Source organism: Quercus lobata, chromosome 8, assembly GCF_001633185.2.
Source record: "Quercus lobata isolate SW786 chromosome 8, ValleyOak3.0 Primary Assembly, whole genome shotgun sequence".
NCBI lineage: Eukaryota > Viridiplantae > Streptophyta > Magnoliopsida > Fagales > Fagaceae > Quercus > Quercus lobata.
The window spans coordinates 36,635,611-36,661,860 of record NC_044911.1 but is presented as its reverse complement, the minus strand read 5'-3'; the positions used below and the strand labels follow the sequence as shown (position 1 = coordinate 36,661,860).

General features: G+C 35.9%; 2 protein-coding genes across 2 annotated transcripts; both read right to left on the bottom strand.

Annotated features, from left to right (window-relative positions):
- Positions 1-108: 108 nt before the first annotated feature.
- Positions 109-2,735, bottom strand: LOC115956807. Its single transcript, XM_031075094.1, has 3 exons — positions 2,206-2,735; positions 915-2,110; positions 109-800 (listed from the first exon to the last, which is right to left on the bottom strand). Exons 1-3 carry the CDS (start codon positions 2,733-2,735, stop codon positions 109-111), a joined length of 2,418 nt encoding a protein of 805 aa, XP_030930954.1.
- Positions 2,736-3,435: 700 nt separating this feature from the next.
- Positions 3,436-4,602, bottom strand: LOC115956806. The gene has a single exon (XM_031075092.1). It carries the CDS (start codon positions 4,600-4,602, stop codon positions 3,436-3,438), a length of 1,167 nt encoding a protein of 388 aa, XP_030930952.1.
- Between the last annotated feature and the right edge of the window lie 21,648 nt (positions 4,603-26,250).

Sequence of the window (26,250 nt, the reverse complement as noted above, 5' to 3'; positions counted from 1 at the left end):
TCTTAAAGTGCAATGACGGAATCGAAAACAGCGTAGACAAGTAACTTCATCATTAACTTGACTTTAGAAAAGTACAAAGTTTCGACTTACACTTCAGTGTATGGATGGTCACGGGTAAAACTTCTTTAGGTTGTGGGCATTCCATGGCCGGGGGAGCGGCCTCTCGTCAAGGTCTTCCAGGTAGTAAGCCCCCATGTCGGCAATGGCGGTAATTCTGTACGGTCCTTCCCACATTTGAGCAAGCTTCCCTGCAGCTACGTCTCGCATGTTTCCCACAACCTTCCTTAGCACCAATTCCCCGGCGTTGAATTCCCTACCCTTTACATCTTGGTTGTATCTTTGGGCAAGTTTCTGCTGATACTTCGCGAGCTGTATGGTTGCTGCCTCCCGGCATTCTTCTAACCAGTCCAAGCGCTCCATCATCAGGTCGGCGTTCTGGACGGGGTCAAATCCTGCGACCCGTGCACTGCACAAGCTCACCTCGATTGGTATCACGGCCTCCGCTCCATATGTCAAAGAGAAAGGGGTCTCACCCATGGATCTTCTGGGAGTCGTACGGTAAGCCCAAAAAATGTTAGGTAGCTCTTCAACCCACCTTCCCTTTGCCCCGTCCAACCTCCTCTTCAACCCGTTCAAAATCGTCTTGTTCACTGCCTCAACTTGGCCATTGCTTTGAGGGTATGCCGGAGTTGAATACTTGTTCTTAATGCCGAGATCGCTGCAGAAGGCCCGGAAAACTTTGCTATCGAACTGTAGCCCATTGTCTGATACCAGTGAGTTCGGCACCCCAAACCTTGTGACTATGTTTTTCCATACAAAATTTTTCACGTTGATATCGCGGATGTTGGCCAAGGCCTTGGCTTCCGTCCACTTTGTGAAATAATCAACTGCCACCAATACAAACCGGCGGTTACCTGTTGCTCGGGGAAAAGGGCCGAGGATGTCTAGCCCCCATTGTGCAAACGGCCATGGGCTGCTGACGGGGTTTAGATGACCTGCTGGCTGGTGGATTAGAGGAGCGTGTTTTTGGCATTGTTCACACCTCCGGACATATTCCGCGACATCCTTCTGCATTTGTGGCCACCAAAACCCCTGGGTCATCACCCTGTGTGCTAAAGACCGCCCCCCAACATGGCCACCACACACTCCGTCATGTAGCTCGGTCAAAAGTTCGTTTACTTTCTCGGGATGTAGGCATAAAAGGTAAGGGCCTGCGAAAGACCTCCGGTACAATTTGTGATCTGCCGACAGCCAGTATCGGGGAGCCACCCGTTGAATCTTTTTAGCCTCCTTTTCATCGTCCGGAACTTTATCCTCGGCTAAGAAATCTATGATCGGGTTCATCCAGCATGGATTGGCCACTGACACCATGGCCACCTCAACCCTGGCCGGGTCATAATCATTTTTCACATCGATACTTGGCTCCCTTATAAGCTCTATTTTGATGAGCCGAGGAGTATCCTTGGTAGCAGATGAAGCCAACGTGGCCAGTGAGTCGGTATGTCTGTTTTGTGCCCGACCTACCTGGGCCACCTTCACTGTCCCGAACTGGCTAATGATTTGCTTAGCTGTACTCAGATAGGCTTTCATCTGAGAGTCCTGAGCTTCAAAGCTTCCTATGATTTGATAAACGACCAGCCGAGAGTCTGAATAAATCTCAACATCTTTCGCGCCCAGATGTAATACGGCCCTCAATCCGGCTAGAAAGGCCTCGTATTCGGCTTCGTTGTTTGAGGCTTTGAATCCTAATCTGAAGGAGTGTTCTAGTCGTATGCCCTCCGGGGTGATTATGACAATACCAGCTCCGGCCCCCATAGCATTCGAAGCGCCGTCTACAAACACCTTCCATGGATGACTTTCTGCATTACAGATTATCTTCCCGTCGTTCTTAGGGGTAAATTCTGCAATGAAATCAGCAAGAACCTGTCCCTTCACCGAGTTCCCCACTTGGCTATTCGGCCCGTGAAGTCCGATCTTTTTAACAACGACTGCAGGGGATACTCGGTGAGGACGAATACCGTATGAGCCTGAAAGTAATGCAGCAACTTCCTCGTGGCGTGCACCACTGCCAACACTAACTTCTCTAAGGGCAGGTATCTCGTCTCGGTATCTACTAAGGTTTTGCTTATGTAATACACTGGCTGCTGCACTCCTTGGTCTCTTAGTAACACAGCACTTACGGCATGGTCGGTCACCGAGAGGTACATAAACAAATCCTCCCCGGACTCCGGGGCCGTTAACATGGGCGCTTTTGCCAAGTATTCCTTCAGTTCTCGAAAAGCCTTGTCACATTCCTCGTCCCATTGAAACCCCTTCCACTTCTTCAGAAGTTGATAAAACGGTCTGCAGCGATTAACAAATTTGGAGATGAATCGGTTTAGGGTGGCTAACATCCCGGTTAGCACTTGTACTTCCTTGGGATTGGCCGGCGGTCTGAGGCGATTCACGACCTCTATCTGGTCGGGATTGGCCTCTATCCCCCGAGTAGAAATTAGATAACCCAAGAACTTGCCAGCCCCCACATCGAAAGTACACTTCTCGGCGTTCAGGCGCAACTTATGCTGCCGGAGTATCTTAAATACTCCCCGGAGGTCTTCTATATGTTGCGACTCCTTTCTGCTCTTTACCACCATGTCGTCAATGTATACTTCCACTGTGCACCCAATTTTCTCTCGGAATATTCTTGTCATCATCCGCTGGTATGTGGCTCCAGCGTTCTTCAATCCAAACGGCATGACTTCGTAGTGATAGTTTGCACTCGAGGAGATAAATGCTGTCTTTTCTCCGTCCTCGGGCGCCAAGGCAATCTGGTGGTACCCTTGGAAAGCATCCAAGAAGCTCATCCTCGGGTGCCCATATGTGGCATCTACTAATTGGTCAATCTTGGGCATTGGAAGCGGATCTTTGGGACATGCCCGATTTAAGTCTGTGAAATCCACACAAACTTTCCATTTACCGTTCTTTTTCTTTACTACCACTGTATTCGCTAACCATTTCGGGAAGAATATTTCTCTTATCACTCCTGCCTCTTTCAACCTCTAGACTTTCAAGTTTACCGCGTCAACATGCTCCTTCGATGCTCTTCTCGGTTTTTTGCTTTTTCGGGGGGAATGATGGGTCCACGTTAAGCTTGTGGACAATGAACTTGGGATCTACGCCGGGCACTTCATACGGACTCCAGGCAAAAACATCCACATTCTGCAAAAGGAACAACAACATCTCTACCTTTTCTCGGTCATTCATGCTTGTGCCTATCTGGAAATACCTGTCAGTGTCTGGAAAAATTCTAACCTTCAAAAACTCCTTGGCAACATCCGCCCCTGTTTCCCCTCGAGGCTTCTGTAATTGCTATAAAGTTTCTTTCTCGGTGGCCTCCGCTTGTCCGATCTGTTCGCTCTTCTACCTGACCGCGGCGACAAGACACTACCTAGCCACTCATTGGTTCCCTTGTACCACGGCGACTCCATACTCAGTGGGAAATTTCACTTTCATGTGCAGGGTGGACGGAACGGCCTTCATTGTGTGAATCCACGGCCTTCCCAAGATTGCAGTGTACGGTGAGAATGATCGGAATACTATGAAGGTCACTATTACTTCCTTACCTTCCATGTCCACCGAGAGAGAAATTTGTCCTTCGGGAATCACGACTCTTTCGTCAAACGAGACCAGCGGCGTATCATACTTCGCCAAATCCTGACTCTTTAATCCGAGCCCTTCGAACAGATCCGAGTACATTACATCAGCTCCGCTTCCTTGGTTTATCATCACTCTTTTCACCAAGAACCCGCTTATCCGAGCTGTTACTACCAACGCATCATCATGAGGTTGGATTGTCCCCTCCAAGTCTTCCTCGCCAAAAGAGATGGTCAGCCGACCAACTTTCATCCTCTTCTCGGGTGATTCTCCCTCCGTGCAGGCCACTGTCAGTACTCCCTTAGCTACTACAGTACCTCTCGGGGCAGTGTGGATGACTTCGATCACTCCTAGCGGTGGTGGGAGGGGATTCCTTTTCTGCTGAACACCCTGGCCGGCCTCCCGGTCTGCGGAGTCCACTACAAACTCTTTCAGATACCCTGCTTTTACTAGCTGCCCAAGATGATCTTTTAGTACCCGACACTGCTTGGTGGTGTGCCCTTTATCCCTATGGTATGTGCAGTACAAGTTTTGATTCCTCCGAGATGGGTTACCCCCCATTTTGTTCGGCCACCTGAAGAACGATTCGTTCTTAATCCGATCTAGAATTTTGTGCACAGGCTCTTTGAACGCCACATTAACTCCTTCAATTTGCGCCTCTGGTTCCTGCATCCTGAAATCTTTTTTCGGTCTTGCCGGAATAATGCCCTGCCGAGATCTCCCGAGTAACGGGGCTTTCCCCTTATTTTGCAGCCGTTCATCTTCTAGGCGTTTATACTCCTCAATGCATCTCATAAGTTGCCTCATATCCTCGGGAGGTCTTTTCGTTAACGACCCCCGTAGTTCAGAATCCTCGGGGAGCCCCATCCTCAAGGTGCTTACCGCTATCTTCTTATTTCCTCCACTAATCTCGTTGTAGAGTTCCCAGTACCGGCTAGTGTAACTCCGAAGGGTTTCACTGACCCTCATCTTTATGGAAAGTAGCGCATCCACCGGCTGCAGCACTCGGCTGCATGTCACGAATCTATTGCCGAACTATTGGATCAGCTCGGCAAAGCTACGAACAGAGCCTTTTTGTAACCCATTGAACCATCTCAAGGCCATGGAGCCGAGACTAGAGGGGAATACTTTACACATCAACGCATCATTGTGTGCATGCAAGGACATCATGTGGATATAATGACTGACATGCTCCACAGGATCCATCTTCCCATCATAGGAATTGAATGGCGGTCGTGTAAATCGACTCAGCATAGGGGCCCGTTCAATTTCATTGGAGAATGGTGACCAAGTAGCCCTTCGTAAGGCTCGGCTCATGGCGTCCATGGTAGCATTGTGGGGTCGCCGTTCCTCTGGCGAATCTGATCCTCGGTCGTCGTATCCATGCAAACGTGAATGGTTCTGGCGATGACGTGTCTCTCGGGAGTGTGAGTGATTCCTGCGCTGACGTGATTCTCGAGAGGGTGATCGATTTTGGAATCGTTGGGTACCGGATTGGCTAGAGCCCTCTTCGCCTCGATTTCCCGTGCTATCATTTCTCCTTTATCGGTGGCTTCAGCCCCTTTCTTGGCGTCGACCCCTTGCTTCCAGCTCTAGATCCATTACCAGTCTGCGCAACCGCTCTAGCTCTCAGTCTCTATCATCATACTGCTCGTGTCCCGAGACACCCGACATCGTTCGGTGGGTCTGGTCCGATCCTTCTCCCAGGCCAGACTTTTCCTCTCCTCGCAGACGCTCCCTATCCTCGCACCCTTTCTATCTTCTTTCCCGCCACGTGGATCCCCGAGAAGATCCTATCGAACCGCTCTGGGTGCGCCCTCCCAAATGCCCCTCAGACATTTCCCTTATTTGAGTCTCAATTGAACCACAGTTTCGTAGGAGAGCCCCACGGTGGGCGCCAATTGTGCGCGCCTGAAATGAGACTATTGGGCTTAACCACACTTGGGCTCACAACTTATTTATAAAGTGGGTTTTAGGATTTCCTACTTTGGGTTGTTCTCGGCATAGAAACTCAAAGTAATATCCCTCCTCCCTTCCTCAATGACTGTTTTTTCTCTCTTTTTTCTGAACCCCTTCTTCTTCCCTAACTTCTCCTATTTATAGCTTTAAGTTAGTGGGGAGATCATGATTACTACCATTGTTAGTGCAATTGAAGGTCCAATATTATCTGTTATAAGTGGATGTTTAGGTGAGAGTGGAATGCAGCGATTATGGTTTTGGAACTTGGTTCCAATTCAGGTGAATATGCTCAGTAGTGATGTTCCCCGAACTACCGAGCATCCTATGGTATGTCCGGACAAGGTTTCATTGATTGTTCGAGGAATTTATGCTGAGCATAGTTTAGGGGCCGAGGCTCAAAACTCGTACTTCTTGAAGGTAGTTTCAAGCAGAGTTTAGAGTGATGGGGCCGTGTCATTGGGCCTGAGCCCAGGGCCATTTGGGTCTTGGGACCTTGGTGCCGTACAATAACACTATGCAGAAAAATAACACTATGCAGAAAAATAACATTATGCAGAAAAATAACACAATGCAAGTACAGTCACCTGTTGAGAAAGTGCAGAAAAATAATTATGCAGAAAAATAACACTATGCAAGTACAGCCACCTGTTGAGAAAGTGCAGAAAAATAACACTATGCAGAAAAATGACACTGCAGAAAAATAACACAATGCAGAAAAATAACATTTTGCAGAAAAATAACACTATGCAGAAAAAAATTATGCACAAAAATAACATTATGCACAAAAATAACACAATGCAGAAAAATAGCAGTATGTAGAAAAATAACACTGCAGAAAAATAACACTATGCAGAAAATAACATTATGCAGAAAAATAACACTATGCAGAAAAATAACATTATGTAGAAAATGACACAATGCAAGTACAACCACCTGTTGAGAAAGTGCAAAAAAATAGCATATACAACTAATAAAATCAGCAACCAATAAAATAGCATATTTACATTCAAATAACATTTACAACCAATAAAATCAGCAAGTACAACCACCTTCAACAAAGACATTGCTTCACCCAAAACAGAATGACAAAAACAGAATCACAAATTAAATTGAATAATCAAGTGCTATTGTTCGTGCACAATACGAAATTTACAACATTGCATCTATTTCCTTGCACAAGTGAAGACTACAAAAATATATCTAACATGATTAGAGATGTCTAACATCAAATCATCTATGTCAACTATGTGCTAGTATTTTTGCACTATACAAAAAATTACTTGATTAGATATTGTCAATAATAATATTCCATTATGATGTATATTTAGACCTTAACCTCTCCAAGATTTCCAAACGATGTAGACAAATATATTCTTTTTGCTCAGGATCCATGGTTCTTGTATCTTTCATCATAAGTTCATATTCCATTTTCCTCTTTTCTACTTCATTCTTCTCTTCCTTGATACGAATCAACTCTCTTCGTTCTTCGGATGCAATGCGCATTGCCTCTCTTCGTTCTTCTAATGCAATGCGCATACTTTCCTTTTTCTCCTCATGCATTCTTCTCTTTTCTTCCTTGATTTCGTCCAATTGGGAGGAAAGTGTTGGGACCATGTCATCACAATTCTTTCTTTTCTTTAATTTCTCCTTTTCGGCCTTCTTGCCTATGGGTCTCTCCAATGTTTTGCCAGAGTTCATCTCATCATTATCTTCATCTACATTTATTGAGCTTGCAAAGGTATGACAAGATTGTGTGGCTGGTTGTGTGGCTGGTCGTGTGGTTGGTTGTCTTGTGCGGGCCTTCAAACTATCTCTTAGAATCAACCACTTAGCTTCATTCCTCAAAATTCTCCAACAATGTTCCAATTGAAATGCATTTTTGCAATTAATTTGATACATAGTTTTTGCATCTTCAATCTACAAAAGTAAAAAATTGAAAATAATGAGAATCATAAAACTAAAAGTGTTTTTATGTACAATACATATTAGATGTTGAGTTGAAATACCTTGTCATGCTCAGTTTTACCACTTTCATTTCAGTTCTCAATTTGGGCCAAGCATCCACAAAACTTGTTGGTCTCCCTTTGAATTGTTGACCACCGACTATTTAAAGAATCCTTGATGCGGTTAAATTTCTTGTCATTGTGGAAGGTAGACCAAATTCTCTCCTAAAATGTTGTGTGTTTTTGGTCCGTCGATATCATGGCATCTAAGCTAACATTGAGCCACACCGACACTAGCTTAATGTCTTCATCTATGGTGAAGTTGATTCCCCGTTGACCTCTCTTAGTAGTTGATTTTTTTGCAATGGGGGGTATAGATTGTCCCATTTCAACTTGGGGTGGAGATTGATGGACATTGACGTCTAAATGCGGAGTGGACATCAAATTACTACTGTCAAAAGACTCAAAACCTTGTTCATTGTCTTATAAAATGTCAAGGAAGAAGAGATTTTGATTTTGTGAGTCCATCACCTAACAAACACCAAAGTAATTTAGAAGCAGCACTAATAAGCAACAAAATTGAAAACAAAAAAGAAAAGGCATTGTTTAACATAGATTTAAGAGTTTAACTCGCTGAAAACACAAAGAACACCAACCGTCCCCATTGACACATGATCCATCCATGTCTAAAACACTAACATTATCAACAAAACTCTCAACTCTCAAGTAAAACTCATATGCATTTGTACTTATATTAACACAGAATCAAGGAAACTCACAGCCAATACAACAACCAAAATTCATTTAACTGCACAGAGTTAATCAAATTCCACAATCACAACCAAGCACCCTTATGGTCTAATTCATTGACCAATTCATGTACAAACACAAGAAAATCAAACCTCAAAGCAACAGAATTGAGAGCATGGAATTCAACCATAGAAATAATAAGTATTCAACCTCAAACCTCAAACACAAGATAAAACCTCAAACCTCAAACCTCAAACCTCAAACCTCAAACACAAGATAAAACCCACATGGAATTCAACCTTAGAAATAATAAGTATTCAACAAAATTCAAAAATAAACCAAAATTTAAACTGATTTCCCACAAATTATTCTCAAATGAAGAACTAAAAAAAGACTGATTTGATCAAATTTAGCTTGCAAAAGAGAGACAGAAAGACAAGCAGTTAGCTATACTGTTTGCAACCTATAAGATTAGTCCTAGAATAAAAATAAAAAATTAAATATTAGTCCTAAATTAAAATTTCTCCAGAGGCAAAGACGTACTAGGCAATTCTTTCATGGCCAACAAACAGTATTTGTTTCTCAAGTATATCCCAAAGAAATTGTAAAACGAATATCAAGATTATCTTCCACTAAATGTTCAAATAAAACAGTTTTTTTCACCAGTTGAACATCCAAATACATAAATAGCAAAACTCTAGACAGAATTGAGAGCATCTTTTACCTCTGAGTAGTGGGTGTCCAAGTCCACAGCTGCCCGTTGCTCAGGAGATTTGGCCCGTAAGAAACAGATTGTGACGGATAAAGTTTTTAGATCCAGCTGCAAGAAACAAAATAATTTGAGCATCTTTTTGAGGAATAAGTTACTTGCAAAATTAAGTAACCGAACATAATAAATTTATATCGTTGAGAATTTTACAATAATTTATCGCTACAATAATTTATATAGTTTTCTTATTAAAACATAAGAAAACTATGAACATCAAACAAAGCAAGGGGGATAATGTCCCCAGGTAAGTATTCAACTCAAAACTGAAGTTCTAGCACAGGGAAAACAGTCTGAAAGCTAAGTATATAACTAAGTAGTTTATAACTAGAATTGCTAAAATAACTTCGGGTGTACTCCTGTTCAGTGCCTGGCTTTTATAAGAAAGTAGCTGGAACTAGAAGACATGCTTCTGTTCTACGTTGCAACAATTTTTACAACTTTTAATCTCATAATTTAAGCTGAAAAGTGACGGGAAAAAATAATAGATAGGTCATAGATTGAAACTTTTTTGACCTATCAAGAACAAATTTCATAAATTAAAACTCGTTCTCGCATTAGTGGGGTATAGGCATGGAAATATGGAATCGGGTGAATACGATGACTATCTATTCAAATCCAATCAGGTGGTGCCATGCATAACACAAAAAGCTATCTTTTTATGCATTTCTTGATTTATATTTGTGGCAAGAGTTTCTCTTGTTGGTGTGGCAAGAGTTTCTCTCTTTTTTTTCTTTTTTTCTTTTTTATGTAGAACTATCCCATGGAGGTACTAAAACAACACACCAGCTCTCAAAAATAACTTCGGGTATGCTCCAAAGAATCTCTAAAAAAAACCCCAAACCAGAAAAAATTTGAAACAAGAAACCCCCAAAAAAATTAGTTTAGAGAAACTCCCAAGAATCTTGATTGAAACCAAAAAACTCTAAAATCTCAATGAGAAAAACCCATACCTTTTTTAGAGAAATCAGCCCCAACGTCTGTCAATAGAGAAGATTCCGTCTGTCAATTGATCCACCCTCCTCACGGAACTACAAAACTCCCAAACGAATCACATTTTATTTCTTGTGGTGATGAGAATGAGTAAAAGAATTCGGACTGTAATATGAGAGGAAGAACTAAAGAGGGAGAGGGAAGCTGAGACCTGAGAGAGGCGTTGGTGTGCTCAGTGAGAGGAGAGAGAGAAAAAAGAGCGAAAATGAGGTTTTTATTATACTATACAGATAATATTATTTTAAGGGATAAACGGGCTACAGTGTCCGTGTAAATTTACACGGGTACTGTAGCTCGTTGAAAATTATAGATGGGTTTACATGATTTTAAATGGACTGATGTATTGTGTTTTTTGCTTCAAAATGTGTAAAAATGGTCAAAATGTGTATTTTACACATTTATAAAAGAGCTGGTGTGGATGCTCTTAGTCTTCAAGCAAAACTTAGGTAAAGTAGTAGACTAGTAGGTATTATATTTTAAGTTCAATTCTTAAATTCAGCCATATAATTATATTTAATTAAAAATACACTTTCATCCTATGAAAAAAAAGAAGAAGTCACATAGCTGAATTTTAAGAGAAAAATAAGGACGATAGAAAATGGAAGAGAGTAAAGTAGTGAGAAAATGGGAAGGAGATGTGTGTTTGGTTGGGAGGGAAAATGGGGAAAGAAAATGATGGGACCGAGTGTTTTTTGTTAGAATTATGGTTAAGTAATTAAATTTACCATTTTTCTAACAGCTTAAGTTTTTGGAACAATCGTAATTTAATATAGTATCAGAGCAGAAGATCTTAAGTTCAATCCCTGACTCTACTCTACCTCCTATTTAAAATGTTAAATTCCCATTTGTTGGGCTCCCACTTATTAAGGAGAAGTTTAGTTCCACCTCCCACTTATTAAGGAGAAGTTTAGTTCCACAAGTGAGGGGGAGTGTTAGAATTATGATTAAGTAATTGAATTCACACAAGTGAGGGGGAGTGTTAGAATAATGGTTAAGTGATTAAATTCACCTCCCATTTAAAATGTTAAATGCTCACTTGTTGGGCTCCCACTTATTAAGGGGAAGTTTAGGTCCACAAGTGAGGGGGAGTGTTAGAATTATAGTTAAGTGATTAAATTCATATAAGTGAGGGGGAGTATTAGAATTATGGTTAAGTGATTAAATTCACTATTTTCTTAATAGTTTAAACTTTTGGGACAATTGGTAATTTAACATTTTCTCCTTAGTCCCACTAAAACTCAATCTCCCCAAAATAAAGAGAAAACCGGAGTGAAAATGTGGAGCAAACACTTCTATAGTTTTAGACCAAAATACTCAACCAACGTTCTTCTTTGAGTATTTTTTTTTTCTTTTTACACTATTTTGGGTTTTATTTTTTCATCAATTTTGATTTTTTGTTAATTGTTTTAGGGCTATTCATTTCTTATTTTCTAATAGTTATAATTTTGGGTTATTGAATTTTTTGTGCTTTTTTTTTTTCTTTATTTTTTTTTTTCACTTTTTTCCACTATTTTGGGTTTTTTTTTTTTTTTTTTTTTTTTTTTTTTTTTTTTTTAAGTTAACAATTTTGGGTTCATGAATTTCTTGATCTTTTTGATATGTCTAGGTTTAGGAGAAAAGAAGGTCCAAAGATACATTCACGGATCCCAAGAAAATCATATTGAAATTCTGAAAATCTTAAATCTCGACAGATAGCAGGTGTCGAGCAGGTTTCGAGCACACTGAATGTAGAACAGCTTCCTTAAGCTTGATAGATACAGCTGTCGAGCTAGCTGTCGAACTTTAATGATTTTGCACTCTGAACTTGTTTTCTTGAACAGACTTGAAAGCTTCAATACTTGATCTTGAAACAAGGTTTTTGGAAATATTTAAAACATCCTAAATCTACTCAAATACAAGTAAAGTGTGTTTTGTCAAAGGATAAGCCAATTACATAAAATCATGACATATGTTCTTAACAAGTGAAACACATATGTCCTAACACATGCAAAAGAAATTGCATAATGGGCTCAGCCCAATCCAAACCTATCAGCACACAAACATATAGCACACATCTAAATGCATGGCAATACCATTATAATGCTAATGTGATGCAATGTATGAGTTTTTAAACACATTTAAGTGAAAACCCAACCCAAAATTTCAATGAAAGCTCATCAATTTTGAAAAACCCCAAAATTTTTCAAAAACCCCAAAACCTAGGTTTCAAAACATGAAATGCATGAATGAGAAAGGATTAGAAGCTTACCAAGTAAAGAAAAACTTGAAAAACCTTGAAGAATCCTTGAGAACTAAGATTGGAGTGAGATTTAAGTGTTTTGGGGAGAGAAATAGAGAAGTATCGAGAGAGAGATCGATGGAAATGAGAACCGGATCGCACAGGCTGCTTATATAGGACAAGCAGTAAATCTCGACAGATGCAGGTATCGAGGGATCTGTTGAGGAGGTGTCAAGAAAATACTCGTCGACAGTTGAGGTGTTGAGAAGGTATCAAGGATCAATTCAACAGAATCAAGATTAGATGCTCGATCGATCCACCAGGTGTCGAGAAGCTATCGAGCATACAGACCCAATCTCGATCGATCCACCAGGTATCGAGGTGCAGGTGAGATTGCGTTAAGAAAAAGCTAAGGAAGCTCGACAGATAGCTAGCTATTGAAGAGGTATCGAGGAGGTGTCAAGCCAGCTTTTAAAAGAAGTTTTTCGAGATGTGAAAAACATAGACATGAATGCAATCCAACATGCAACTCAACCAATGATCCGATCAACATATTAAGCTCTCAAAATCATCTCTTAAACAAAATTTAAGCACATGGATCTTCAAAAACACACACACACACATACTAAACAAGTCTAACCAATTTTATATTTCAAAAACAAGTCAAGACAGTTTAGTAAGCATACATTAATACATGTAAAATCTCGTGATGGCCAAATCACATTGTATCTACACATGTATCAAGAATAGCAAAGAATATTGCGTATTGTGTGTGAAAAGCATCGCAAGATTGCATAAGTGTATGCATGTTATAACGATTTGAGATATGAGAAAATCACTTTAACTCACACACAATCATAACCGCTTGATAGGGACTATCACCATTGAGGTACATCCTATAACTCTCACATCTCCTAGAATACACGCTTGCAGTCATATTTAAAGTATTTTTTGATCTTTTTGCTTTTGATTTTTCTTTGCATATTTTTCTTTTAAGCATATCATGCATGGGCTTATTAGAGAGAGAAAAGAAATACCCAATGATATTTAACATTCCAATTTTGCTATGTCTAAGCATATAGGTGTCTTATTATGATTGGCGAGCAACAGTGGTGAGATGGTCATTTATGCCTTTCTCTCAGGATTTTTTAGTCATTCCCGTCAAAAAGAGTGATATTAGTGTTAAGTTTAAGAGACAACTTAATCGTACTCATCACAAACATGAGCCACAAAGCTCATCTGCTTAGTTGTGCATAGAGATGCTCATCTAAGCTACAAATGATACAAAGTTTAGAAGACTTTGTTTCAATGGCCATTCAAGGTACACAAGTACTAATGTACACAAAACACACACTGTTTTTGTATTTTCTGATTTTTCAATTTTTTTTATTTTTTTAAAAAAAACAAAACAAGTAAAAACTGAAAAATAACCAAACAAAAACATGTTAAACAACCAAAGTATAAAAACTAGACTGACTCAAAACATGAAATAAAAGCACCTAAGAAATGCACACACAATAACAAGAAGGGAGATAGAAAAGTGATAGAATCACTTGGAGCCCTTTTCCTTCCATACTTTGGAAGAACCTTTCCGTCTAGCAAACCCTTGAACTGACGGTGAAGGGGATGAATTAAAACCGTTCAAGTTCGAAAAGAACATGAGGGCTTTGAGAAGATCTCCAAGGGGAGTAAGAGAGGATTGAAGCTGATTCTGGTTCCCAGATCCTATCATGCCGTTGCTCTGTTGATTGGCAAGCTACTTGTAGCAATTTGGTCGAGTATGACCAGCAGCTCCACAATGATGACGGAGATGCTGCTTCTTTTGTTTAGGCTTTTAAAAGTTAGCCTTCTTAGCCCTAGGGTTTTTAACATCTTTCTTTTCAAGCTTAGGGGGTGCTCCTAAGATAGATTTCCCTTGTCTAAGTTCTCACTAGCTAATTCAATTTTAATCTCATTGTTCTCAGTTTTAACATTATTAGCAAGGGGAACAAAAATAGTAGTACTAGAAGAAGCAGTATTAGAGGAAGAAAGACCATACCCTAAGCCTGTTCGATCTGAAGCAAATTTCTGAATGCTTAGCATCTCATCCAGCTTTGTGCTTGAAGTCCTTTCCAGTTGAGCTTTGACTTGACATAGCTCTGCTTCAAGCTTCTTGGTCTTCTCAGCCAAGAAATTGTTCTCAAACCTCAGCACCCCAATAGTCTGATTAGCCTCATCAAACTTTGTGAAAAGCTCCTCACGATCAAATTCCATATCACTGAGCTTCTTGGTGGTTAGCCTATACAGTTTCTCATGCTTCTCAGAAAGCTTGTATAGTTTCTCATAGGTTGTATGGATGTCATCTTGATCATCCATCTTCTCAAATTTGGATTCCACCAATTCCTCTTCTTCAACCACATCTTTAACAATCCCATGAGTATGATTGACAGTGGCCGTGAAGGCATTTAAGATTCCGTCATCCTCATTGTCGGAATCATCCTCAGGCTTAGTGTCGCTCAAGGTAACAGCAAGTGCCTTGCTCTTGCCATACGCTCTTGAGGTATGTAGGACACTCATGCTTTATGTGACCGAAGCCTTGACACCCAAAGCACTTAGGTCCTGAAGGAACAGTGTTCTAACCACCTCCTTAGCATCTTTCTTCCCTTTGTCTTGGCTTTTAATCTAAGAAGAACTGGGTTGCCTGTGGTCCTTATCGAAACCCTTTCCATTAGCGTTCTTCATAAATTTTTTGAACTGCCTGGTGATGTAGGACTTTATCTTGGAATCTTCATCATCAGAAGATTCATCTGTTTCACTGTTCTTGGCCTTCAGTGCCATACTTTTGCTTTTACCCGACTTGCCTATTCTTGTCAACCCTAGCTCGTAGGTCTGTAAGTTTCCAACCAGCTCAGTCAGAGGAATCTTGTCAATATCCTTTGATTCCTCTATTGCTGTAATCTTGGCATGAAATCTCTCGGGCAGAGATCTGAGCACTTTCCTCACAATCTTGGGTTCAGGAATGGTTTCCCTAAGATTGAAGGCTGAGTTCACTGTGTCCTTTAGCTTGGCATAGAACTCATCGAAAGACTCATCCTCCTCCATCTTTATCTCTTCAAAGCTTGTAGTGAGCCTCTGAAACTTTAAGTCCTTAATAGCCTTAGTACCCTCATAGGTTGTCTGGAGAATGGTCCAAGCCTCATTGGCAATTTCAGTTGAGGATATCTTCTTGAACTCCTCATTGGTGACAGCATTGAACAATGCATTCAATGCTCTGCTGTTGAAGTTTGCCGCCTTAATCTTGGCGTCATCCCAGTCGGCTAGCGCTTCTGTAGGCTTGGTTCAGTCTATCTCCACAGCTTGCCACACTTTCTCATCTAAAGCCTACAAGAAAGCTCTTATGCGTACTTTCCAGTATGCATAGTTAGTGCCATCAAATAAAGGAGGTATGATTAATGACTATCCTCTATCCATGACAAATAGGGGTCAATGGATCAACACAGCAAAGATTAAACCCTAATCAAAGTGTGTCTACTTCGATACCACTTGATAGGTCACAAACTGAATGACCACTTGTGATAGAAATTAATTAATTAATTAGCCAAGTTATTAGTTAATCAATTTATCAAGCAAACGCGTGGTAGTACAAACAAATCACCAACAAACTAAATATGCAACGGAAAATAAATAACATGGTGATTTGTTTACGAATGGGGAAAACCTAACGGCAAAAACCCCACCGGGTGATTTTCAGGTCACCACTCCCAAAACTCCACTATTATCACAACAAGCGGTTACAAGTAAAGGAATCCAAGTACTTTACCAACCTACAGTTGAACCCTTACCCCAATACCCAATTGGACTTGTTCTGTAGTGACAGTTCCCCTTTCAGATGCACGACTCCCAATACGTGACTAACCAATTGCGCGGATCCCAGTACGCGACTTCAATCACCAACTAAGAAGGTTGTTGGTTGCAAAATTCTTCAGTTCATCCACACGATGAAGATTAAAAAGATGCTTAGTCACAAAACCCTACGATGCACATACACAGCAACTTCTTCAAGAGAAAGAGATGAACTAGGGCAAGAACTTCGTCTCTGGTCACAATTTGCTTGAACTGAGTTTGCTCAAAGCTTGTGCAACTTGTGAACAGTTTGACGGCCCTTAAACTGATCCTTTTATATGTCTAGGGTTAGGAGAAAAGAAAGCCCATAGACACATTCACGGATCCCAAGAAAATCAGATTGGAATTCTGAAAATCTTAAGTCTCGACAGATAGCAGGTGTCGAGCAGTTGTTGAGCAGGTGTCGAGCACACCGAATGAAGAACAGCTTCCTTAAGCTCAATAGATGCAGCTATCGAGCTTTAATGAATTTGCACTCTAAACTTGTTTTCTTGAACAGACTTGAAGACTTCAATACTTGATTTTGAAACAAGGTTTTTTGAAGTATTTAAAGACATCCTAAATCTACCCAAATACAAGTAAAGTGCGTTTTGTCAAAGGATAAGCCAATTACATAAAATCATGACATATGTTCTTAACACATGAAACACATATGTCCTAACACCCCAAATAAACGTTTCAAGACATAATTGGTTGTTAACCACAATGACCTTGCGATGGGCAGCAACAAAGAGGAGAGGCAAACGCAGAATGGCGGTGACAAAGCTATAGCTAGTGAGGATTAGATCAATGAGTCAATGATGTTGGATGAAACTATTTTACAACATTTTTACAAATTGTTGATTAGTAAATTTTTACTGATTCTCATTTGAGCTCACTACTAACATCACTTTTTTACTTACTAATAACCCCTCACCACATCAATAATTTGAAATTAAAAAAAAAAAAATTGTAGTTTAAGCATTTTCCTTAGTTTTATGGAGGGTTGTACGATGACTGCTTATAGTCATAAACTATTTTACATCATTTTTACAAATTGTTGATATAGCAAATTTTTACTGGTTCTCATTTGAGCTCACCATTAACATCACTTTTTTACTTATTAATAACCCATCACCACATCAACAATTTGAAATAAAAATTTGTAGTTTAAGCATTTTCCTTAGTTTTATGGAGGGTTGTGCGATGATTGCCTATAGCCATAAACTATTTTACATCATTTTTACAAATTGTTGATTTAGTAAATTATTACTGGTTCTAATTTGGGCCCATTACTGATACTATTTTTTTACTTATTAATAACCACTCATTACTTCAGTTTGTAAAAGATATTGTTAAATAGTCTGTAACTTTAGTATTTTCCTTCTTTAATTTTTAAAACTTATAATTACTTTAATAAGAGAATAATTAATTGATTAATTAATGAATCGACATGGCAATTGGATAATTAAGTGGGCTGATGTCGAACTACATACCCTACGCTGCCTCATAAGATTATAAATTTATTGTGATAAAATCAGTAGTAGCCCTACCATTATTTGTTATTCATTTCCTAAATAGCACTATTTATTATTAGCAAAAAAAAATTCATAAATTATATGCATTTGTAAATAATCAATATGTAACGCTTCATTTTCTCAATTTATATATATATATATATATATATATATATATATATATATCATATACTATATAATAAAAGCTGAACTTAGAAACCATGGTTGCGTCAAGTAGTTCCACTAAATTGTAAATTTTTTTTTTTTTATAGATTTTCAAAAAAATAGATATAATTTTTTTTTCTTATCTTTTTCTCCTATAATTTCTAGGTTGATAAAAATTTTAATTTGAAACCACTTCTTTGGATAAAGTTTGATAGACACAAAAACTTAATAATTTAATATCAACTTAACTTCTTCTCATCCATTAAAAATAAAAAATAAAACTTCTTCTTTTTTCCCCCAATTTTTGATTTCTACGGTTTGTCAATTTATTCTTCTTCTTTTAGGCGGCACAAAATTGAAGAAAAATCAAAGAATAATAAAAGTTGAGCTTAGAAGTCGTAATTGTGCCAAGTGACAGCACAAAATTGAAGAAAAATAAATAAAATAAATAAATAAATAATAAATATTATGTATATCACTATATCCTATTATAATTAAGATTTCTAATTAACGTGTTTGTTCTTATCCTATGAGAAAAATGGAATAAAAAGGGTCATGCTTTTATGGATAGAAAGAAAAAAAAATGTTGATACCAACATAATGTTAAAAAATAAAAAATAAAATTAGGCAATAAGGATATAAGATAGATTTTTTTTTAAAGGATATATATTCTTAGAGTCCCATTTGATATAAAATTTAAATCCTATTGAAAATAGAATTGTTAATCAATGTGTTGTATTGCCATACTAAAAAAAATAGAATTAATTAAAAAAAAAAAAAAACGTGATCTGCAAGGAAATAGGATATGATTTTTTTTAATTAAAACCTAATTATCAAACGTATAAATTTTAAAATAAAATAAAAATATCCACAAAGAAAAAAATAAATTTATCCTAAGAAGTGATAAAACAATAGAAGAAAGGTTGATAAGAACAAATAATATGTTATATTTATCTAAAAAATCATTGTAATTAAAATAAAATAAAAAGCCCACAAAGAAGAAGAAGTTGTCATCAACATAACTTTACCCAAAGAAGTTATAAAGCAACTAATGAAAAGTACAACTAATTTGTAATAATCTTTTCCAAAAAAATTGTATGATTTCTCTATCTTAAAATCCTAAATCAATTAGGTTATGTTCCATCGACTTTGCATGGGTGAAAAATTGTTAATTGTATCCAATGAATCTAAGATGACAGATGTTATGCCATCATGAAAGGTAGGTACAATCTAGATGCAATTTGTAACATTAAGATGGAATGGTAAGGAAATTTGTGTTATTAATAGGTTCAATCTATCACCATATCACAATCTCAATCCAACAATAAACAACAAAGGTTAGTGATTATCATACTTATTTTTTTAATAGGAATTGAAAGCTAATTCTTAGTACTTTTGAAATAGTGTTGTTTTTCATTATGGAGTCAATTATTGTTGTTTTTCATTAGAGAATCAAATCTCTCAAAGGATTGATGAAATACATGTTCCATTCGCTTTCTTTTATATAGTTTTAGATCTTTTATTTTATTTTTATATCAATTTTGTCATAGGAAACTCTTAAATTGACATCAAATTTAAAGGTTGTATAATATACAATTCTATTTTTAATTTAGTTTAATTTTCCTTCTAATTTATATTTTCAATTTTATCTATTGGTATATATTTCATTCCATTTGTTATATGTTGTAATTCTTTTTTTAAAAAATTTATTTTTGATTTTTTCACAAGTGATTCCAAGCAAGCATCCTATAAAATTGTTGAAGACTCCTAAATTGACATACAATTCAAAGGTTGTGATCTATGTTATTCTATTTTTTTAACTTAGATTTTAATTTCTTTCTGATTTGCATTTTCAATTTTAGTTATTGCTATATATATATATGTGTGTGTGTGTGTGTGTGTGTGTGTTTTTTTTTTTTAGATATATTTTCTTTTCTTTTCTTTTTCAGTGTTGTCGTAGGAGATTCCATGGATTTTAAGACGGTTGAAGACTCTTGACACTCAATCTCAATGTTGTAAAGAAAAGGTTGTATAGGCTTTTAAGGTAGATTCTCATTTTATCTCAATATCATTTTTTCAACTCAATTTTAATATTCATCCTTTTACTTATTATTAATATAGGATTTTTAGGTAGATTCCCATTTTATTTCATTGGTTTTTCTTTTTTATAATTCGATAACTACACCAGGCTATTTCTTGGGTTTCATAGAATGCATTGATTAAAATTTTTTATTTATATATTTGCGACAAGTGTTTAAACTGTCCGATTATTGTAAATTAAAAAAACTATTGCCAATACTTTACTCTACATTAAACTCTATCATCTAAAATATAAATTCTCCTCAACTATAATTTTATTACTAAATGTTTGTGGCAGTTTAAATAAATTTAATTCAATATATATAATAAAATTTACATACTAAATACCATACTTGCACGAAGTTACAAATTATAAAATTAATCCATTTTTATCACATGGCTTATTATCAACATGACTATAATTTATTTACATATAAATTTTAAATAAGTCGTGCATCACCCAAGTATAATATGATGGAGAATTTCAACTACATCATCAAGCAGGCTAAGAGTTGTGATGCTCAATCAATTCTCTTATTATATATATATATATATATATATATATATATATATAGAAAATTGATTTTTTTTTTAATGCTTATACATTTGGATGGCTTATAATTTGTGAATTTTATGTTGATACTAATTTAATGCTTAGATATTAATTTACATGGACATATTATTTTGTTAAATGTTGATATTAATTTTTATTGTATAGTTTTCTTAGACAATTGGTACTGTTGAAGAGATTTCTGAATAAAAATATTTCATTAATTTATTATTTGTCAAATGCATTATTATATATTGCATTTAATAAGTTATTATACAGTGTGTATACGTGTATTAGCCTATTAGGTCCTCTTTGGCTATTTGTGAAGTTAGGTAAGCACCTCTCATGTCTTCAAGCTTCATGTCAACTTTGCCATACTAAGTACCTTCTTTTATAAATATAGTATTCTTTATAGTTATCTTGAATTAGAGAATTCTATTGGGATTGATTTTATAAGGTCTAGACCCCTGTACCACCGCACAGCCTTAGTACGATGATTACTCTACAAGTATAAGTACTTGTGAGGTGTGGAGGGTAAGGATCGGGAATCAAATCTCCAGTAGAGGGTTTTATACACATATATACTTAGATTAGATTAGAGTAGAATTTCTATCTTATATAATTTTTTTTTTTTTTTTTTTTTTTTTTTTTTTTTACAAAAAAGGTCTAGACCCCTGTCAAAATACTGTATTTAACCAATTTTAAGGTCGAGTTGTTAATTAGATATTTTATAAAAGTCTTAGATTAAATAAATCATCAATATCATGCAAGTCCAAAAAATTAAATAAGACATGATATGATGACTTAGAAAACCAATGAAACAAATTGTTTCACGGGAAAAACTTGGGAGGACTTGACCATATCAATCTTGAGCTTAAGAAAGTCACTATTAGATATAAATTTACAATTAGAATAACCCTATTCGTTATAAATCTAACTACAGCTATCAGATTGAGCTTTGAATCTAGCAGATGTCTCTGATAGTAATTTGCTGCAATGTGAACCTCCAAGCCACGACGTCAATATTCCCTTGAAGATTTGAATCTCTAGCACCTTTGATGACTAGTGTGATCAACAACTTCTACAACACCAGATTTTGAGTTGCTTCAAAGAATATTATCGGGGGAAGATATGAGAGAGCTTTGGGTATAGAAACCCAAGATATATAATAAGACGCATAAGAGACACCTCTCTCTCTCTCTCTCTCTCTCTCATCCTATAGAGTCTCTTTTATACAGTAGAATATGTGGCACGAAACCCTAGTAGATTGGACGATAAGCTGGGCTTTAAAATCTGCAAACTGATCTGATATACGAATTTCGATCGATTGAATTTATGTGCTTGATTAGTCAAAATTTCCAAATTCTCATTCTGAATTGCAGAACTTTGTAGCAATCCTATCTTCAAAAATAAATCTCTAAAGACACTTACAAAATATTTTTGCTCATGAATTGCCAACGTAAACAAAATCTAACAATCTCCCCCTTTGGCAATTCGTGACAAAATCACATTTACAATATATTGCCCATATACAATAAAATGCCCAAATACATCACAAATCCCAATCTAAGATTCCTAATCCAAAAGTTGTAAGAAGATGTAGAAGATCTTGATCGGAATGTACCTGTCTTTTTCTGAAACACTCAAAAGAGCACATAAACGCATGTGTGAAAATAAAGGCAGATAAATAATATGAATCACTATACTATAAAATAAATTGTTATCAATATAAGCATAAAACATGTGAGGCATAAAGCAAATAGTTTGATACTAACTTGTTGAACACAACTAAGAAAATATGAATCATAAGCAATCAGTACAACACCCCCCCAAATACATAAACTTGCAAAGCCTACTGAAATAGCATGTATGCAAGAATAATTCAAACTAACTCTCCCCCTAAGTTAGAAATATCGAAAACTTCTTTTCCTTCCCCATTCAAAAACAATTTCATCTCTTCCTAAATAAAAATAGTTAAAAACATTTTAAACAGGATTCCCAAATTTCTCAAATTCTCTCTCCCTTTTTGTCACGTATTGACAAAGACAATCCAATTAAAAGGTAGATAGAAAATATGCACAAGAGAGGTCAAGAGATAGGTGACAATTAAGGAAACACAAAAGAAATAAGCTCTATAGAAAATAGAGGCAACTTCTCTTATGAAGAGCATAGGTTTTAAAAACAGTTTTCTCCCTTTATAAAAATATAAGAATGATAAAACAATTTTTGGGTAAAACAATTTTGGGGAAATTTATTAGGCGGGAAAAATAAATAAAGAAACACAAACCAAACTTAAAAGAAATAAGTAAAGATTCACATGAATACAAATATTTTCTCTTTGAATATATGCAAATTTGTTACTATGTGACTCATAAACAGATGCATGCAAATACTTCCAAGCACAATCAATTTAGACTATATAATATAGATCTCAATGATATAAAAATTCAGAATGCAAGGTGTCTTGAGAATTAAAATCAACTTCAAGAGTAGAGAAAAAATTATGAACACAAACATAATCAAAATTCCAACGTTTTTACGTCAATCAAAGATTTTTGAACTTGGATACATCTTTTTTTTTTTTTTTTTTTAACTTTTTTTTCTATGCACATTTTTTTTTTAAGATATTTTATTCAGATTTGCACATTTATTATCCACCTTATCTTTCCAAATATATATATTTATATATATATATATATATATATATATTTTTTTTTTTTTAAATTCAACAATTCTCACATCAAGATTAGCATGTACTAACATATGCAGAACTAAAAATATGATCAAGTAGTTGAAGAATCAAATTCAATACCCAGTTTAGCAAAGTGTATGCATATAGTCTGTGGAACTAGTTAGTGAGCAAGTGTTAAAACCTATGAGAGGTATGATTACAAAAATAAAAAATAATCACTTGAGTTATATCATAACGGTTTGATGGGGACTATCATCTTCCATATACATCCAATAACTTTCACATCTCTCAAAAGACATGTGCATAAAAAATAAAGTTTTTTAGCAAAGGCATACAAGTTTTTTTTTTTTTGTAAATTTTTTATTTTCAACCCAAATATATATATTTTTGTTTTACCCTTTCTTTTTCTAAAGTGTTGTGCATCCCTTAATTTGCATGGATTTGTTTTTAGCACTAGGTTATTTTTGATTGACGAACATTAGTGGTGAGATTGTCATTTATACATTTCTTTTTGGATTTTTTAGTTATTCCTGTCAAAATGAGTGATATTTGACTCAAGTAATTCAATCATAAATTTTAGTCATAAATCACATAGAAACCAACACTTGCTTAACTAAATTAGTAAGTGCATAAACAGTACTCAACTAAGCTATAAAGGGCACATAAACAAAAAATGTCAATTTCTTAATTAACCTATGAGTATATATAAAAGCTAGTAAATACTCACCATACAAAAATAGAGATAGCCATTTTTACTATAGAATTTTTTCAAGACTCATATCAATGCTCGATTAAAAAGCTCAAGGTTCTCAATGAATATTCATTTCATAAAATTAACCTACAACAGATTTAATAACGAGTAATAAGTGTGCATGTGCTAAAGTAGAAAATACAATGCATACATGACTTTTATACAATTGACACCACAATTTGTATTTATCTCAAAATAGTCATACACCTAGTTATGTAACACACACTTTCTATGTTACTCTACAATATCAAGTATGTTCTAAGTTGAGAGAGATATTAGAATTCATATAATACATCTCAAGAAAAATAAAATAAGACACAAAATAAAATATTTTTGTTTGTTTGAAAATTTTAGATGTTTTTGGATTTTTTTTTTAAATAATCAAAACAAACAAAAATAATAAAAGAACCAAAAATAGAAAGGAAACATGTCCATTAATAATTGAAAGAATTAAATTAAGGATAAAGAAACAACACTCACTTCAAAAAGTCTTTTTTCACCCTCATAACACATGTCTTTGGCTTTGAAAGTGAAAAATTATGAAAAATAGATTGTATTTTAGGAAGAATAAAATTCTTTTGAGAGAGACAAAAATCCTAAAATGTTATTTCATAAGCTAACAATCTTAAATTTTTCTAAAGCAAATCAAACAATTTTTCTGCATTTGTGTACATGATCACATATCCTAGATTGAAACACAGAAAGTTTAAATTTTAATTTATGATAGTGAGGATGAATGTGACCTGAGACACCACAAAAATGACAGACATGAATAAATTTAGGAACATCACTATTCCTAAAAGGAATTTTAGTCACATATTTTGGTTCTTGCCTCATCGAAGAACAATTTGGTCTAATGTGATCAACAATACTATAGTGGTGATAGGTAGGCACAAAATCAATTATTATTTTTTTTTTTGCAATTTACTGGTGGGTTTAGACACAAGTTTGGAAATTTAAGTACCAATATCAGAGTTTTTACCTTTTTAAAACCTAGCGAAATTAGTGGGTTTTTTTTTTTTTTTTTGAATCCTCTTAAGAGGAGGAATATAAACTTTGTCATCTTTAAGCTTAATGGGAACAAAAATTGATATGTTATCATCAGTAGGCTTGGTATTACACAAATTTTCTAGTTTAGCTTTAGACTCAACTAACTCTTATTCTAAGTTTTTCATCTGAAGTGGAAATTTTTTTTCCTACAAATTTCATTCTTTTTATTTGATTTATCCAATCTCACAATGAATTCCTCTTTTTCAAGCTTTGCCATTTTTATCTCTTTTTGGAATTTCATAGCAATTTTAAGAGATTTAGTGTTATGATCCTAATGTTCCACATAGATTAAGTATAAGTTTAATTATGTGTTTATAAACTCTTGGGTATCCTTCCATTGCAAGCCGGTTTTCAAGGGTGAGTTCTACCATGGGTTCCTAACATTTGGTACTAGAGCCAACCACCGTGTCAAGTAATCAGACATAGCTCATTGAATATGGGATCAAATGGATTGTGACTTTGTAATCGGATCTTGAAGGGGGCAACCTAAAGGCTAGATTAAAATAACTAATAAGTGAGTGGAGCCGCCAAAAAGAGAAAAGGCTACCATTGGGTCAATGTCGCTAGAGTGAGCTGTCATGGATGTTGGCTGTAGAGTGTAGTGGTATGTTATGATTCTAATGTCTTGCATGGTTTAAGTGTAAGCTTAACCATATGTCTATAAACTCTTGGGCACCATCTCCTTACAAGGGTGAGTTTTACTCATGAGTTTCTAACATTTAAATAATTCCCAATAGAGACTTTCACAAGCAAATCGTTTCACAGGAAAAATTTGGAGGAAAACCTAATATATAAGTGTTGTGGCATTGTCAGGCAAATTAGAATTGATGAATAAAAAATTCTCTAGTCCATGTTATTGGTAAGAAAAAGTACATTAAGTTTATTTGGGATTTAGGTTTTGGGAGAACGTCTTTATATTATTTTTGTAATCTTTATATTTATTAGTGAAAATTTCTCTGGTTGGTCATAAGTCTATATGGTGTCCTCTATTATGTAAGATTGGGTCCACTTTTTTCTTTTCTTTTTTCCTAATTTTTCTCTTTGTTAATATTATTTGTTTTTGATATCTTTCTTACTTCCATAATAGTTTTCAAAATATTTTGTGTCGAAGTGTTTCCAATGGCTCTTTTGTGCAACATCTTTTTTGAATAGTAGGAATTCAAAGTTCAGACATGAGTTTTATTCAAAGGCAAAAATATGTTCCAATTGAGTTAAGGGGAATATTTTTGATGTCTTGAAACTTTTATAAATAAGAATTTGATAATTTGCTTGAACAACATTGTTGAACGAAGTTAGGGCCAGGTGCAAAGAGATATCTATATG

What these genes read in the sequence shown, in the direction of transcription:
- LOC115956807 (XM_031075094.1), bottom strand. Translation starts at nt 2,735, where the DNA reads ATGCCGTTTGGATTGAAGAACGCTGGAGCCACATACCAGCGGATGATG. An exon ending in TCCGGGGAGGATTTGTTTAT is followed by an intron (nt 2,111 to 2,205) that starts GTACCTCTCGGT and finishes AAACCTTAGTAG; the next exon opens with ATACCGAGACGAGATACCTG. An exon ending in CCCTTTTCCCCGAGCAACAG is followed by an intron (nt 801 to 914) that starts GTAACCGCCGGT and finishes GGAAAAACATAG; the next exon opens with TCACAAGGTTTGGGGTGCCG.
- LOC115956806 (XM_031075092.1), bottom strand. Translation starts at nt 4,602, where the DNA reads ATGAGGGTCAGTGAAACCCTTCGGAGTTACACTAGCCGGTACTGGGAA.